Source organism: Equus asinus, chromosome 24, assembly GCF_041296235.1.
Source record: "Equus asinus isolate D_3611 breed Donkey chromosome 24, EquAss-T2T_v2, whole genome shotgun sequence".
NCBI classification, from domain to species: domain Eukaryota; kingdom Metazoa; phylum Chordata; class Mammalia; order Perissodactyla; family Equidae; genus Equus; species Equus asinus.
The window spans coordinates 69,708,871-69,726,542 of record NC_091813.1 but is presented as its reverse complement, the minus strand read 5'-3'; the positions used below and the strand labels follow the sequence as shown (position 1 = coordinate 69,726,542).

The following is a 17,672-nucleotide window of genomic DNA, read 5'->3' as shown; positions in this document are numbered from 1 at the left end:
GGACCATTGTGATTATATTGAGCCCCAGTAATGCAGGAGAGAGTCTCCCCATCTCAAAATCCTTAACCAGACCTGCAAAGTCCCTTTGCCATATAAGCTAACACTCACAGGCTCCAGGGACTAGGGCATGGACATATTGGGAGGCTGCTATCTGTCTGCCACATAAGACATGGAAAACACCCCAAAATATTTAAGTCATGCTGTGTTTTACTGTCAAATATCCAGAGAGAGGCATGGACATCCCCTTTTCCTATTTTAGGACAAGTTTTATTCTACTCAAATATGAAGTTCAGAGGGTAGTCATCTCCTCCACTCCAGTGTGGAGGCCTGTGCACCAGAACTGTGCTTGGCACCTAGCAGGCACTCAGTGAATGTTTGCTGAAGGCTGAACGAATAGACTCCAGCTTTAGGCACCATCATTTACTTCCCCTTCTTTAAATAAAATACCCTCAATTTCTATTTGATGGTCCATGTGGTTCCACAGAAGCTCCAAAAAGCACACGATTAAGGTAATGGAATCTGTGTGGGTTGGTCCCCCAGCCACAGCACTTAGCAGAATTTTAGGGTACAGACCTAAACTAGTGCAACTAGAGTGGAGCAGAAACAGAGATGCTCTTTCTTCTGGACACAACTGAGGAAACAAAATCATGAAGCCACAACTGCCAAAGGCAGAGCAGAGGACAGAAGGGAGCACATCATTGGTTTTATTACTGAACCTCTAGATCGAGCTTCAACTGCAGCCAAACCTACCTCTGAATTTTTCAACTATATGAGGGTAAAATGTTTCTTTGTTATTTGTGTCAAGTTTACGTTACTTACAATGAAGCATTCTAAAACTACTAAGCAGCGTCCCAAGGGAAAGATGCGAGAGGCACCTGTGGAACCTGGGAAAACAGGTTTGTTCCATGGCATTGAGAACAGGAAGGAGGGCACCCAGGTGGTCTGTGTCCTGCTCCCCAGGAAGAGTGGGACGGAGAGGTGGGAGCAGCCTTCAGTCACCCAGGCCTGGCAGCTTACGCTTGGCTGGGTACCATCACCTGGGGACTTAACCAAAACAGCTTCCTCGGCCCCATCCCAGATGTGTTGAGCCAAAATCTCCATAGGTGAGGCTCATAGTATGTGTTTTCACAAATCAAGTGATTCTATGGGCCCACCCTTCTCGACATCCCGCTGGTAGAAAAGGCAGCGTAGCAGACCTGACGCTGACACTGAAGCCCAATGAACATGTGTGCTGGTCTTAGGAGCAGGGATAACTCCTCTGAAGCCCTGAATTAATTAAAACTTTGACTCTGTTTGAGGATCTGAAGGGCTCACTTCCAAGCGTAAAAGACAGTTTGCTGAATGCTTTTTGTTTTTCCAAAGCTAGCTGGTTCTCAGCTACATTCTCCAGAGTTGATGTGACCAGGGAAGTGACGACCAGAAAAATGGACTATTATGGACCATTTTTAAACCTCTTTACCTTCCTTTCACTCTTCTTAAACAATAAGGACAAAGGGCAGCTCCAGGGCTAGTGACTTCAAGGACTCAGTAATGCCATCGAGGGCCGAGGCTGTCTCTTCTCAGCCTGCCTATGCAGTGGTTTGCTTGGTCACCAGGCTTGTCCCCTGAGGTAGTTCCCAAATACCCCAGCCCTGGGAGCACAGATCCTCACACAACAGACACAGCCAGGCGGAGCGCAGAGGGCACGTCCTCCTCGCATCCCTCTCAGTCCCTGTGAGAGGGAGACAGCCCTCCAGAAGCTCCCAGCAGCTGCTCTCACCTCTCTTGGCAGAATTAGGATCGACAGGCCCTTTCCCGAGCCAGACACCACCCAACGGGGTGGAGTTGTGACTCAGTGCACCCTGACTCAGCCTGGGTAACCAGCCACCCCTGACGCGCAAGATACCCGGCCAGAACAGGGCTCCTGTGAGGAAGCAGGAAAGGACACGGGGCATGGCACGGGCAGGGGGACCAACAGGGTTGTGAAGTCGTGATGGCAGGGGGAAGACCAGCCACCCAGTGTCTGCGCCCCGACCTTGACGGGCGCGGCCCCTGTGCTCCAGAGCTGGCTCATCTTGTCCTTGCTCCTCTTTCCACTTGAGGTACTGCTTGGGGGTGTTTCTTCAGTGATAACAGTGGTTTGACATCTGGCAGTGCAACCCTTGCACATGGTTTCTTTATACAGCATTTAAAATCTTCTCAGCTGTTCTTGTCCACTTTCCTTTCCAGATTAGCTTTAGAATCAGTTTCTCAAGGTCCATGAGAAAATCCTATTTGGGGATTTTTACTGGACTTGAATCGAATTTGAAAATTTGGAGAGAATTGGCATCTTGAAACATGGCACATCTATTTATCCAGGTTTTTTTTTTACAATCCTTTAATACAGATTTATAATTTCCTTCATAAGGGTCTCACTCTTTTTAGTTTTATGCAACATGAACAGGGAAGCAGAGCTGGGAGAAGGAAGAGAGCGAGCCCTGGTATTGTTTGAATCCAAGCATCTAGCCTGAAGACAGACAAATCTTAAACCAATAATCTCCCATTTCTTCTTAAGCTGAATTTTATTTCTGTTATTTGCACTTGAAAGCATTCTGACTATGACATCAAAAGAACACACAAAGAGAGCAGGAGGAAAGAGAAGCACTCAGTGAGCGCTCGCGTGTCCTCAGGGCCTGTGACTCCCGCTTCTAAGACTCGCCAGCCCATCAGGTCTCAGGGGCAGACACTGCTTCACTTCTTCTGCGTAACCATCCTGGACATTTCCTAGAGATTCTTAAATACAGAAATAGAGACAGAGGGTCTCTTGAAACCTTGTCTCCATTTTCCAAGGAATTATCTGTGGATTCGACTCCTCCCATGCAGAGGGGAAAGGGCACTTGGTAGATCTGGAAGCTAATATCACGTACTTTACAAATGGTTGTATTATCAGGGCTGCTGCATTTGGGAAGTCATGCAACAAACAACTTCGAGAGGTGCCATTCACACAGACGACAGTGGAAACAACAACCCCTGGAGTTGTGTGACGTGGCACCATGGGTGTTATTACTGTGCATAATTCCTTTTGGAATTGCTTCACAGAGGTCTTGAATTAACTAAATAATGAAAAGACTTAAATGAAGCAAAGTATTAGTAATCTCCTATATTCAAAAACTTGTAATATTTTTTAAAAAAATTTTTTTCCTTCTTCTCCCCAAAGCCCCTCAGTGCATAGTTGTGTATTTTAGTTGTGGGTCCTTCCAGTTGTGGCATGTGGGACACCGCAGTATGGCCTGAAGAGCGGCGATGCCATGTCCACGCCCAGGATCTGAACCAGCGAAACCCTGGGCCGCTGAAGCGGAGAGCGTGAACCTAACCACTGGGCCAGGGGGTCAGCCCCCAAAACTTGTAACATCTTGAGAAATTCCTTCCTCCTGGAGAATTATCAAGTGAAACCTTTTCTGGTACTCTGTCTTTTCGTCATTGTAGTGAGGGGTGTTTTAGACACCTGTACTCAGTCAGCAAGCATGGACTGAGCGGGGACTATGCACTTGGTGTTGCTCTGAGTGCTAGGGACGGAAAGAGTCAGCAGAAAAAGCTCGCGACCTCATGGAGCTCCATTCTGGAGGATCAGGCAGGCGATAAACAGCACTCTATACAACATCATGTCAGGTGGTGCCAAGCGCTGTAAAGATGAGTCAAATGTTATAAAGGGAGAGTGCACGGGGGCTCTGCCTAACGTCAGCCAACGACCTTCCCAGAGCCCCTGTCCCCTGTCCCCATCCCCACCCAATAAAACAGCTTTGGGGTTTGCTTTCTCCTTTTGTTTTAAACTCAAGCACTTTCTTTCTTAGCTTCACCCACTCCAACAGCAGTACTAATATTTCACATGATTGCCCATGACCATCTGACCTACAAAAGGACAGGAACAAGTCCAGAATACAGGGCTGAGGGGAGGGAGAGTCAGGATGGCCCACATTTCCAGACTTGTCTTGAATATTTAGAAACCCAATGTGCTTTGAATACTCCCCTCTCCTCTCCACCGCCTCCACACAGAAATATTCTCCTTGCAAATGGATGTTCAGTAACTCAGAGTGACACAGCTGCTCTACATCAAATTAACCTGGAAGTATGTTGTCTCTGAAAAATTTATGCACCAGATGTCCTCAGTTCACAACTGAGGCAGACATCCTCAACTGAGGCCTCCGGGGGCTGATGGAGAGAGTGGTGGATGGACTGAAGTGGGAGTGGGGGCTGTTCCCTCTCAACCAAACACTGGTCGGTGCATTTTTCTGCCATCAACCCCTTTTCCAGTCGGCTCTGATGGGGCCAAATGACTAGAGCCAGTCCTTCACTGTTCATGATCTCTCTCTGCCAATGCATGGCACACACACACACACACACACACACACAGGCCAACAGTCCAGCTGTCTCCTGGGAATGTAGTTGCGTGAATGTTGCCCCACTCACCAGGGAAAGCTACAAGTTTGAACAGCTCCAGCCCTGTAATTAAAGGCCTTTGTATCAGGTGTTACCTGCTGCTGAGCAGAGGCAATTTGAAACCCGTCTCACCAGTGTGACTAGGAGACCGACGCAAACTTCTTATAGGTTTCTCCAAGCGTGACTGACACAAACAGCCCAGCTTCCTTTAAGGAGTCACAGGAAAGGTCAGCCTAGTCAAGTGGCAGGGGGACAACAGCACTGGAAACCATTAGACATGCGGCCATATAGACATGACACAGCCAGCCCTGGTGGTCCAGTGGTTAGGTCCCGTGCTCTCACCACTGTGGCCTGGGTTCGTGTCCCACTCAGGGAACCATATCACCCGTCTGTCAGTTGTCACGCTGTGGCGGCTGCATGTTGCTGTGATGCTGAAAGCTCTGCCACCAGGATCTCAAATTCAGCAGGGTCACCTACGGTGGACAGGTTTCAGCGGAGCTTCTAGGCCACACACTTCTGAAAAACTTGGGTGTGAAAACCATATAAATAGCAGCAGGGCCTTGTGTAATACAGTGCTGGAAGGTGTGAGGGTGGTTCTTCTCTGCTGGACACAGGCTCACCAGCAGTTGGAATTGTCTTGATGGCACTAACAACAATAAATTCTACCATAGCATTATTTACGATCTTTTTTCTTCATTCTCATTGTCTGATATAGTGCCAGAAGGAGAGGATGGTGCAAAAGACTGGGCAGGGTTCCGCTCTGCTGTGCACAGAATCGACTGGACGTCACTAACAACAACGAAACATATAAGCACAATGTATTGGGGGAAATGCCACAACAGGGGTTTGGAAAAATTGTTGGGGTGAAGATGAGCAGGGAAGGCTCCCCAGGAGAGGTGCCACTTAAGCTGAGGTGACAGGGAAAATCTGTCAGAGGGAGGGTTCAAGAAGCTGACTCTTTGAAAAATGTCTTAAATATCATAAAGCTGCATTCAACAAATCTTCTTAAATCTTAACAATATGGAATATTTATTAGGACAGAAAAGAAAAATCTTAGACATATGAATATATCTCATAGAGATTAAGAGGAAACTTTTAAAGAAAATTAGGACATATTTCCAACCAATACTGCAATATCCTGTTTAAGCTTTATAATTGTAACTGCCTGAATTAAAACAAAATTATTCAGAAATTATAAGACAAAACATTACAACAATGGCTTCTTGCCTTGAAAACAAGGTATTGCACAAATGTAGCCTAGCTTATATATAAAGATTTCAGGCATTCAAATAATGCTAAATTCTCTCATTTATTCACAAGCTTATTCACATTTATGGGGGAACAGGGACTATAGGAATAAATATGGTTCAAAAGAAATGCTTAATAATTAGAAGTTGATTGCACTGTCACCATTTGACCCAAGAATTCCATTCCTAGGTATATCTCTAAAAGAAAGACATCCCTATAGAAAAACTTGTACACAGATGTTCATAGCAGCATGATTCACAACAGCCAAAACGTGAAACAACCCGAATGCCCATCAGCTGATGAATGGATCAATAAAATATGGCATATCCACCCAATGGAATATTATTTGTCAATAAAAAGGACAACAGTACTGGGGCTGGCCCTGTGTCTGAGTGGTTACAGTTCCACATGCTCCACTTTGGCAGCCCAGGGTTTGCAGGTTCAGATCCCAGGTGTGGACCTACTCCGCTCATCAGCCACACTGTGGTGGTGTCCCACATATAAGGTTGAGGAAGATTGGCACAGATGTTAGCACAGGGCTAATCTTCCTCAGGCGAAAAAAGAAGAGGAAAAGAGGAGAATTGTCATCAGATGTTAGCTCAGGGTGAATCTTCCTCACCAAAAAAAAAAAAAAAAAAATGGAAAGCAGTACTGATACATGCTACAAAACGGATGAACTTTGAGAACATTATAACACATGAAAGTAGCCAGTCACAAAAGACTACACATCGTATGAGTCCATTTATATCAAGTCCAGAAAAGGCAAATTTATAGAAACAGAAAGTAGATTAGCAGTTGCCTGGTGCTGGGGGATGAAAATGGGGAGTGACTGCTAATGGGTAGGGGGTATCTTTCCCGGGTGATGAAAATGTTCTAAACTTAGATTGTGGTGATTATTGCACAACTTTGTGAATATACTAAAACCATTGCATTCTACCCTTTAAATGGATAAATTTTATTGTATGAGAATTATATCTCAATAAAGATGTTTAAAAGAAAGTTGTTTACACTAACTTTAAAAAATAAAATGAGTTGGGCTTTTAGGTTTAATTAAAGTTGAGCAAAGCTCAAATTGGATTAGACTGTTGGCACACGGCCCCTGTAGATGTTGGCAGGAGAGAAGAGACAGCTCCGGGGGAGACAGGGAGGAAAGAGAACAAGGAAGACTTAATCCATACTCTGGGGAACGAACTGATTGAGGTTCAACGACAAGAACCTCTACGAAAAATTAAAGATGGGTTCAGGATGCCAAATCTAGAGACCAGAAACTGACATACAACTCCCCCTGAAGTCAGCAGCCCAGAATGTGTAATAACAGCTTCGTGGAAGCATGAAACACATACAGCTCTGTGCAGAAACACGGCTGCTCCGAAACAAAGCAGAGTAATTTCACTGAACACATCAGTTCCATCTCCCTGTTGCACAGAAAGAATTCAGGTACCAGACAAAGGACGCAATTTCCAGTGACAAATGTCAGGCCTGATGTTAACAAGCTTCCAAATACACCACAAGCTCTCTAGTGACCTCCAGTGGATGCAGCTAAAAGTGCTTGGTTTACGTTACGCGAGAAGAGAACACAATGCACCACAAAGCGATCGTGGATGTGACGTTTGGTCCATTATTTTCTTATCTCGAAAGCCATAAAGTTGGTGTGAAAGAAAACCTCGCCACTGGCTACCATGAAAGTTCCCTTCCCTGATGCTTAGGCATCCACTGAAGAGCTGTTTTTCTGGGGCCTGTCTCTGCCGCCTTTTTCAACACAGCCAGGAAGGTGTCCGCCTTCCTCCTGTGACCTGATGACTCTATCATGGATAGTCGGTTAACAATCCACCACGTGCTCATGAACACAGGAGAAAGCTGACAGTGGAGAAGGTGAGTGAGGAGGTAGGAGGTTTGAAATGGCTGATTCAAAGAGATGGGTGGGAAGACGTGTAAGAAGAAGTGAGCAGCTGCAAACTAAAATAAGCCAATTCAGTCTCGCACCCTCAGATGCTTTTTGGTAGCTGCCTAAGAAGTTCGAGGGTTAGCCCCTCCCCCAGCCTCATCACCAGGTTGTAGTGAAGGCAACTAACACCAGGGATGCCATAGCTAGAGCTTCACTAAGCAAACCTTAGGAAATAAGCCAAACCACCTCTGGGCTCCTCTGCAGGCTTGAGGGTCCCAGCTCTCTGTCCCTCGGGTGAGACCCACTCAGCTGAGAAAGGACAAGGTTCCAGAACCAGGAATCTGTCATGACCTGCACTGCTGGCCTATGGCTACAGGAGATCCCCAGACTGACAAGGCCATTTATTTGGGGATGAAGGCTGGGAAGCCATCCTCACAAACATCTGCTCCCGGCCTGGCTAGATTCCTCACAGGTCCAGGCATGCCGCAGGCCTCTCTAGAATGTTTTGGTCAGTCCCACATCTGAATCCCTTTAATTTCTCCAAACAGAGTCCCTTTCTAACATTCATCTGGCAAGTTAACGAGCCACTCATTGCTCTGATAACTAATGTCTGATATTTGCTATGCTGATTAGCAAAGTATCTAGTAAGAACTGAGACACCATGACCTTCCCAACAGAATGCTACTAACCACCCCAGAGTATGAATTCCTGATGGCACACTAGCTGCCCCGGGTGTAATTTCAACTAACACATTCAAATATTACACAGTGGTCCCGGCTGGAGTATTTCAAAGTAAATCACAAACTTTACAGGAGGGGAAGTAAGAACAAGAGCAAGGACCACCGGCAGTCGGTGGCCACTGCCCACGAGTCCTGCCCATGTTCCTAAAGGTGCTACCGTGGTGCCCTCTCAGCCGTTTCTCAGATCCATCCATTCACGTAACGGATAGTTATGGAGTGCCTGCCTACATACCAGATAGCTACTTGAAATACGTTGTCTGACAGTTCCAAGGAGAATTTAATAAACTGAGAGGATGTCAAAAATTCCCCAGATGAAGCTAGTTATAAGTTTCTGCAAAAACTAACCATCCCTCTGTGGTGAGAAGGTGGCAAAGCCCACGCCTCCGCTTTGCCCTCGAGGAGGGAGCCACACTGGAGGAGTCTGCTTATAAAACTTAAAGTATCAGTTGCTGTTTTTTCTAGCGGAGGAAAAAGAAACCCATAAAGGTATATAAGCATTGTGCTATATTTAATTTTCCTTAAGAACCAATGATAACTACATTTACCTTAATTGTGATTTAGTGCAGTGTAAAAATATCGTGAATAAGAATTCTTGACGTTGCTTGTTAGTCCAAAGGTCAAACCAGTGACTTATAAGAGCGACTCTTTCCTGAAAGAGCTGTAAGGGGGAGACAACATTTCTACACAGTTCAATACGCTCTCAGCTGTAAGCGACCCTCAAGCAACATAACGACCTCACAGCCCCCATTCCCTCCCACAGAGCTCTGTCACACAGGGCAGGCCTCCCCTCAGTGAAGCTGCTTCATCCAGGGACACAGCAGCCCCAGCGTGTTGGCTGGGCTGGTGGTAAAGTCTGGGGGGGAATGTGATCACAGAGGGGCCCCAGAGGGCCTGGGGAAACAGATTCCTAACATTTCCCCTTGAAAGTGCAGACAGGCTCCACTTGTTTAATTGTGGAAGCCACCGTTTGAAGTAGGCATGATTTCACTAACCCCACGTCTTCACAGCACCCACCAAAATCAAAGTCAGCACCTACTGCTAAACAGCCACTGTTAGACGTGCCTCCAGGGAAGACAGACACCCAGGACCAGCCTCCTCCAAACGTAGGTTTCGGTCCAGCTCTGCTCAGGTGACACACACACACAGCCCTGGCCTGGCTGGCCTCCTTCCTTGTGAAACGGCCTGACCCGGGCATGAGCTGAGGACCGTCAACCTTCTCCATCAGGGTCTGGCAGAGCTGCCTGAGCCATTCCATGACTACCTCCCTCACTACCTTCCAAAGGAGAGGCATCCCCAGGCCAACAAACCATGCAGTTGGCACAGGAGTGAAGAGAGGATCAGAGAAATACACAGTAACACTCTCCACACCAAACAGCACCCACAGCACCTCCTGTCCTCCCCTCCCCCATCACAGCAAAGGTGAGCCCTGGAGGCTTTCCTTCTGTCCCTGGAGGCACAGAGCAGAGGGAGGTGGGTTCCCAGCCTCCCACAAGGGAGGAGTTGGGGACAGGGGTGTGAAGAGATCATCTTTGGGGCGGACAAACGCAGGTTTATTTTTGTTTAAAGTGACTCAAAAACTAAATTCTTTAGAGGTTTTTTTTTTTAAATATGGCAACATGAGACTCAATATATCACAGTAAAATTAGCCTTGTTTTAAAAATTAAACTTGTTTTATTCTAGAGTATGTAACTCACTTGTCTGTTCAAAGTCTTGTTGCTGAAAGGTGTCCAGGCACTGAATCTTGTGTGGTAGCTCTCCATTCCCAGAGTTTTCCTGGAAGAATCCCCGGCTGACATCTCAGCAAATTACTGTCTTCCAGTTCTAAGAACTATAGGGTCATTTCAATAGATGTTTAATTAAGATTGCCTAGAAACATCCAGTATATTAATGGAACTATATAATTATAGCAGCTCATTTACACAGACATAATTACAACAATTCATATATATGTATCTCCATGGAAGACAATCCATACAAATATACACAAGGAGTTCATGAACCCAAGTCATTGAATTTATTCTGTCCTCATCTACTTGCACCCAAATGTGAATCTAAGCCAGAGTTGTTTTTCACTTTGCTGGGAAAATGACTCAGAAACTGGAATGATTCCTTATCAGCCAGGAATATTGACTTTTTTCTTTCTCTGGAAAGCAAGAATCCAAAGGCTCAAGAGGGCACCCACCTGCCTCTATATGAGGACACAATTCAAAGAAGGTGCAGAGGAAAATATTAGGCTAATGTATTAGTATTGCTGCATAACAAATCACCCCACAATTTAACAGCTCAAAACAACAAACCCTTATTATCTCAAAGTCCCTGTGGGTCAGGAAAGCAGTCACAGCTTAGTGGAGTGGGCCTTAGTCTACCTGGGTGCCGGGACAGATACACAGACCGAGTGGCCTGAACAACATTTATTTCTCACAGTTCTGGAAGCAAGAAGTCCAAGATCAAGGTGCTGTCCGGCCTGGTTTCTGGTAAGGCCTCTCTTCGTGGCTTGTAGACAGCCTGCTTTGCACTGTGTCCCCACAAGGACTTCCTCTGTGCTGACATGGAGAGAGAGAGACAGAGGGAGAGGGAGAGAGATCTCTGACGTCTCTGCTTCTCCTTATCAGGACACCAGCCCACTGGATTAGGGCCCCACCCTTCTGACCTCATTTAACCTTCCTTATCTCTTCATAGGCTCTATCTCTAAATATGATCACTCTGGGGTTAGGGCTTCACATAGGAATTTGAGGGGACACAATTAACCCCAGAACAGGTACCTCTACTTCAGGGTCTCACAAGTCTGCAGTCCACGTGTTGGCCAGGACTCCAGTCTCATCTGAAGGATCTGGAGCTCATTCGCATGACTGTTGGCAGGTTCAGCTGCTCATGGGCTGCTGGCTGGAGGCCTCCCTTGCCTTCCTTGCACCATGGGCCTCTCCGCAGGGCAGTTCACAGGGCAGCTGGCTTCCATCAGAGGGACAGATGAAAAAGCAAGAGAGGGCACATGGAGGGAAGCCAGGCTCTTGGTAACCGGACTGCACAGTGATATCCAGACACTGTCGCTCTATTCTGCCAGTTAAAGCCAGTCCCAAGGGCCAGCCCACCATCTAGGGAGGGGGTCAAACAAGATCAGGAGCAGCAACACGGCCAGCTCCCTTCTTTCCCACATGCAGAACACACTCGCCCCTTCTTAAGGGGGACAACCCCAAAGTCCCATCTCATCAATACTTTTAGCTTAGCTCTCAGGAGATATGAGTGATTCCTAAGTCTCTACAGATCCAGATATAGCTCCTCTTGATCTAGCGATCACTGAATAAAAAGGGAAATTATCTGGCTCCAGCCCCAAATCACAACATAAATAACGGTAGAACAGGGAAAGGATAACTGCAAGGAACTCCCATTTGTAAAGGAGGAGAACGACGTAGGAAAGAGTTCATCCACAGCGGCTCTGAAGTCCTGCTGGAGAAGGCTGGGGCCCAATTATCATTTAGTCGCCAACAGTCTCATTCTCTTTCAGACCATGTCAGTGATTCCTGGACAGTACTACTTTCTCAGGCTATTTGTTTGGTTCTAGGCAGCGCTATACACCACAATTGTTCAGCGACATTTCTCTCTCTGAATTTAACTGTAAGTATTTTGAGCCTATCAGGCTTCTTTAGGAAGAGCCAAACCCTAAGTCTCCCCTCCCTGAGACGTTTTTCCCACTGGAAGTATTTGCTGGGTGCCCCCTTATTCCATTCAGAGAGCCTAACAGTAGTGCGACAGCCGCACCCCTGTCCTGGTCCTTGCCACCGGGCGGTTTTAAGGAGCATTTGTTGCTCAAAGACACTCTCAGTTGTCTCTCCTCTAGATGAAGATGTGAACTGGTTGCACCTTCCAATCTCTCAAGTACCTGAGATTTTTGGTTGTCTCTGAATTCCTTTATGTTCCTGCTTGCGAACCAGTCAGTTATTTCCTGAGCTCCTCTGTTTCGTGTGGTATCTTGGCAAATGCAGCCAGTAGAAATGAACTCACTCTAATAACATTAATTTTTTACCTCTTTGCATAAAGCACAAGCTCAATAGGTATATAATACGCTCTTTATTCTACTCAAGACTATAGTTTTACAAATTTTTTTCCAATGCATAACATAGATTGCCATCTTTCCAAGTGTCCAATTCTGGATGTGAATGCCACATAATTTGGAATGCCTTGCTGTTGTTATGGCAGCACCCTACTCCTGGAACCAATATTTGTATCTACCAACATTGAAGGAAAAAATAACTATAAACTTACACAAAGTCTTCCAAAGAATAGAAAAAATGAGAATTAGTCTCAAGTCCTTTAATGAAGTCAGCATAGCCTGATACCAAAACTCAACAAGGACCTTACAAGGAGGAATATTATAGGTTTATTATCATAAACATGGATGCAAAAATCCTAACTACAATATTAGAACACTAAACCCAGAAATATATAAAAAAGATAATATATCACCACCAAGTTGGATTTGTTCTTGGAATGTAAATTTGGTTTGATATTACAAAATCAACATACTTTTAATCATTAACAAAACAAAGAAGAAAAAATATATGATAATCTCAGTAGGTACAAAAAGTGCATTTGATAAGCTTCAACACTCGTTTATAACAGAAAAAATCTTAGCAAACTAGGACTCAAAGGAACTTTCTAATCCAAATAAGGATGTGTCACAGGAAACATAGCAAACACTAAATTAAGAGCAAAATGTTGAGACTTTACTCTGCTTGCTACTGCCACCTTCATGCAACAGTGTTCTGGAGCTTCTGTCCAATGTAATAAAGCAAGAAAATAAAATAACATGTAAAATAATTGAAAAGGAAAAAATAAAATTGTCATTATTTATTAATGGCATAATCATATGTAGCAAATACTAAAGAATCTATGGATAAATTGTCAGATTTAATAAGCTTAGCAAAATTGCTGCACACAAGGGCAACATTAAAAAAATCTGTGGTTCTGTATACTAACAACAAATCCTTATTAAACAAGAATACAGCATTTGCAATAATTTTTTAAATCCAATTTAAATCAAAGAGGGATAAGAATTCCACATAGAATACTAAAAATTTTATCAAGACAAATTTTTAAAGATCTAAATAAAATAAGAGTATCTATCTGTATAGATGTTGGTTCTACCAAATTAATCTATCACTCGACCTCAATCAAAAACCAGCAGGTATGGGGGGTGTGTGTGTGTGTTTGAAAAATTCATTATAAAATGTGTATGGAAATGCAGAGGGTCAAGAATAGCAAAGAACAAACTGGTAAGACCATGTGACATAAGGGCTTATTCATTATAAAGTTAGTGTAAATAAGAGCATGAGATATTGGCACAGGAACAGACAAATAAGCCAACAGAACAGATCAAAGAGTCCACAAATAGACTCACATGTATATGGACATTCGATTTATGACAAAGGTGGCAGTGCAGATTCTAGTGAGTAACACATGGAGCAGAACAACTGTCCAGTTGGGCCCAGATAACCCTTGGAATCAGGAGAAATAATAAATGATTGTCATTTTAAGCCACTAAAGTTTGGGGTGGTTTATTATTCAGCAATAATAACTGATACAAAAATTGGTACCTGGAGTAGAGCATTGCCATAACATCACTTAAAGCACTGGGCGTGGACTTGGGGAGAGGGCAGCAGTGGAAGCCGAAAGGGAGGTGAGGAGACTGTCGGGAGGCTGCGAGAGCAGTGACGTTGTACGAAAGGCCAGGACAGGGTCACTGTGTTACGCAGCAGCAGTGACGTTGTGCGAAAGGCCAGGACAGGGTCACTGTGTTACGCAGCAGCAGTGACGCTGTGCGAAAGGCCAGGACAGGGTCACTGTGTTACGCAGCAGCAGTGACGTTGTGCGAAAGGCCAGGACAGGGTCACTGGGTTACGCAGCAGCAGTGACGCTGTGCGAAAGGCCAGGACAGGGTCAGTGTGTTACACAGCAGCAGAATGTTTAGTAACGCTGTTGCCTCCATTAATGTGGACAACAGACAACGTGCCAGGGCATGTGGAGACGCAGCTAAAGAGATTCCACGCAGGATGTGCAAGGCACGACTGGCTTCTTTAGCTGCCTGTGATCCAGTGAGAAGACAGGAAATGACCTGAAAGATCTATCTAGTTTTTGAGTACAATTTAGTGGAAATAAAGAACATCTAGTACAGTATCTTTTGGCCAGTAAAAAGTCTCAAAGTAATAAACGGCCTCATTTCAAAGACCTCCTTCATAAAGCTTTTGAAATGTCTAAGGTGGAGCCTCATAGACTCTCTCGTTTAGAAAATAAAAGAGATTCTAGGAATTGTAAAGACAGTCCCGCACCCCAAATGCCTGTGCAGGTAGACAGGGGCCTACCTCAAAGATTGTGGGTTTAACTCTTGTCTAGTAGAATGGATTCTAATCAGATACATAGAAAGCCCACAAAACTGACAAGAAGATTGTTCTGGTGAAAGCATGACCAGCTTGAAATAAAGGGACCAAGAAAGTCTGAAATAGTCTCTGAGCCTCCCACTTTCTACAGGCAAGAAGCAGGCTGAGAAAGCTATGCAACTGCAACCAGAAATCATTTCTTTTTGAAAGGGATGCGTGACTCAGAGGACAGAGCCAAGTGAAGCTGAGAACAAGGATTAGGAGCCCACTCCCAAGGCACAGACCTGGACCATAATCAAGGGGGTAATCAGAGCAACTGGGCGGGATGAATTTCAGAATTGCTACGTACCCGTGACTGCCATGTGGCTCTGTTTCCTGCCTTTGTGAACAGGAAAGACTGCTGTGGTTGCCCCTTTTGTGTTTCACCAGTGTAAGCTGGGTGTCTAGGAGACAGCTAAAACTACAGGTCTCCAGATCAAGAGAAGCCACAGACAAGGAGCCTCATTTGCAATTGGACCTGATGCAGGTCACAAGAGACTGGACTTCAAGACTGATACCATAATTGGATGAGATTTTGGGTGTCTTGGGATGGGGTAAATGTATTCTGCATATGAAAGGCAGGCGAATTGTGGCCAGAGGACAAAACATGGTCTACTGTCTATATGTATGGCCAGGAAAAACTGCTCCCATCCCTGTGCATGCATACCAGTTCTCCCATCAAGAGGTGAAGTCTATTGCCCTCCTTCCCTTTGAATCTGCATTAGCACTGCCCTGTTTTAGCCAATAGGCTATTGTGGAAGTGAAGATGTGTGACTTCTGGACCTAGGCCTTAACAAGATTTGAAGATTCTATTTTTTTGCACTCTTGGGATACAGCTGCCTGTAAATAAGCTTGGGCTAGCTTACTGAATGATGAGAGACCACATGGAGAGATAAAGCCCCCAGATGTTTCAGCCACGCCAGTCAAAGCACCAGATGTGTGAATGATACCATCTTGGCTATCCAGTTGCAACTGAGCTCCCAGGTGAATGCAACCACAGGAACGAGCCCAGACTACAAGAGAAAGCAGAACTGCCCAGGTGACACCATCCTACCCATAGAATTGTGAAAAATAATTATTCCTGTTTTAAGCTACTAGACGGACAAAGCTACGTGTTGGTGAGCATCCAGAACTCTTGTGTACAGCTGGTGAAAGTGTAAATTGGTTTAAGTACTTTGAAAAACTGTTTGGTATTATTTCCTACAGTTAAACATATGCATACACTTGACCCAACAGAAAAACATGAACATGTGGATCAAATATGTCCACAAGAATATTTACAGCTGCAACAGATGGCTCCAAACTAGAAACAAGCCAAGCATACAATGACAATCAAATGGATAAACATATTCACGTAATGGAATGCTATAGATGAATGAACAATCTACTGCTACACACAACAATACGTGTAAATCACACACACAAACAAAAGAAGCTAGAAACAAAATAATACATTTTGTATGGTTTAATTTATACAAAGGTCTACACTACAGAGTTAGAAGCTAGGATGCTGGTCACCTCTAGGGAGGAAAGAGAGGGTAAGGATGGGGAGAGACATGGAGGCAATTTGGGGTGCTGGCAACGATCTCCTGGTGGGAGCCCAGGGGAGTTCCCCTTATAATTCATTGAGTTCTATACTTAAACGATTTGCATATTCTTCTATATCCATCAAGAAGCTTAAAAAAGATTATCATTCACAATAACATCAAACATTGTTAAGTATCTAGAAAAAATAAAAGTACAAACTTTATGAAGAAAATTATAAAACTTTATTGAGGGGCTGGCCTAGTGGTTAAGTTCATGCACTCCACTTCGGCAGCCCAGGGTTTGCTCTTTCTGATCCTGGGCGTGGACATGGCACTGCTCCTCAGGCCACGTTGAGGCAGCGCCCCACATGCCACAACTAGAAGGAGCTACGACTAAAATATATAACTACGTACTGGGGGGATTTGGGGAGAGAAAGCAAAAAAACCCAAAAAACAGAAAACTTTATTGAAAAATATTTTTAAAGACCTAAATAAATGGAGAGATACGTTTTATGAATTAGAGACTCAGAAGAATGAAGAAATTAATTTTCTCAAATTGACAGACAGATTCAATGCCATCTTAATAAAAAATCCCAAGAGCTTTTGTGGGATGCATGTGTGTATGTAACTTGAAAAGCTGATTCTAAAATATTTATGGATGTAAAAGGGCCAAAAACAGTCAAGACGTCTAGAAGAACAAGAAAGGGAGACAGGTTACTAGATATCAAGACTTACTCTAGGGGCCAGCCTGGTGGCACAGCAATTAAGTGCATACCTTCCACTTCAGCGGCCTGGGGTTCACCGGTTCAGATCTTGGGTTTGGACATGGCACTGTGTGGCAAGCCATGCTGTGGTCGGCGTCCCACATATAAAGTAGAGGAAGATGGGCACAGATGTTAGCTCAGGGCCAGTCTTCCTCAGAAAACAAAAAAGAGGAGGATTGGCAGATCTTAGCTCAGGGCTAATCTTCCTTGGAAAATAAAATAAAATAAAATAAAATAAAATAAAATAAAAAGACTTACTCTAAAGCTGGAGTAATAAGATGACATAGTATTAGTATGGGGACAGACATCTAAACCAGGTGAAGGGGAGAGAAAGTCTAAGACAGACTCATATATAAATGGTCACTTGTTAGATGACAAATCAAAGAGGAAGAGATGGATTTCTCCATTCATAGAAAAGAGTATCTGTTTTTAAAAAAAAGAAATTGGACCCCTTTCTCACACTATACACATATACACACACACACACACACAAAACTATCTGAAGGCTTTTTATGTCTAAAATCAATTACACATGGTTTTTGAATCCCTGGAAGACAAAATTAGGCACAACAGATGATGTTAGAAAGACAGATTTAGGGTGAATCTAAGTGGGAAAAAAATCACTTCAGCAGCTTGAGCTGTCTCGGGAGGTTCTGTCCAGTGCTGGAGATATTAAAACACAAACTGGATGACCACATGTCAGT

At 44.4% G+C, this 17,672-nt stretch overlaps 1 protein-coding gene across 11 annotated transcripts in view; it reads right to left on the bottom strand.

The window, feature by feature from the left end:
• Positions 1–17,672, bottom strand: part of ECT2L (epithelial cell transforming 2 like) — a 108,727-nt gene that overhangs the window by 83,439 nt on the left and 7,616 nt on the right. For 3 of the 11 annotated variants that reach the window (XR_006517971.2, XM_070496343.1, XM_070496345.1), the window contains exons 2-4: positions 11,031–11,213; positions 9,963–10,811; positions 8,814–8,926 (exon numbers count right to left, since the gene is read on the bottom strand). Coding sequence is in view for 9 of the 11 variants with exons in the window: in XM_070496343.1 (XP_070352444.1) it covers positions 8,814–8,926; positions 9,963–10,064 (215 nt within the window). In the remaining 2 variants the exon portion in view is untranslated. Of the gene's footprint in view, positions 1–8,813; positions 8,927–9,962; positions 10,812–11,030; positions 11,218–16,979; positions 17,053–17,672 lie in introns of those variants that run through there. The other 8 variants (XM_070496341.1, XM_070496339.1, XM_070496338.1 and 5 more) reach the window with 8 other exon arrangements.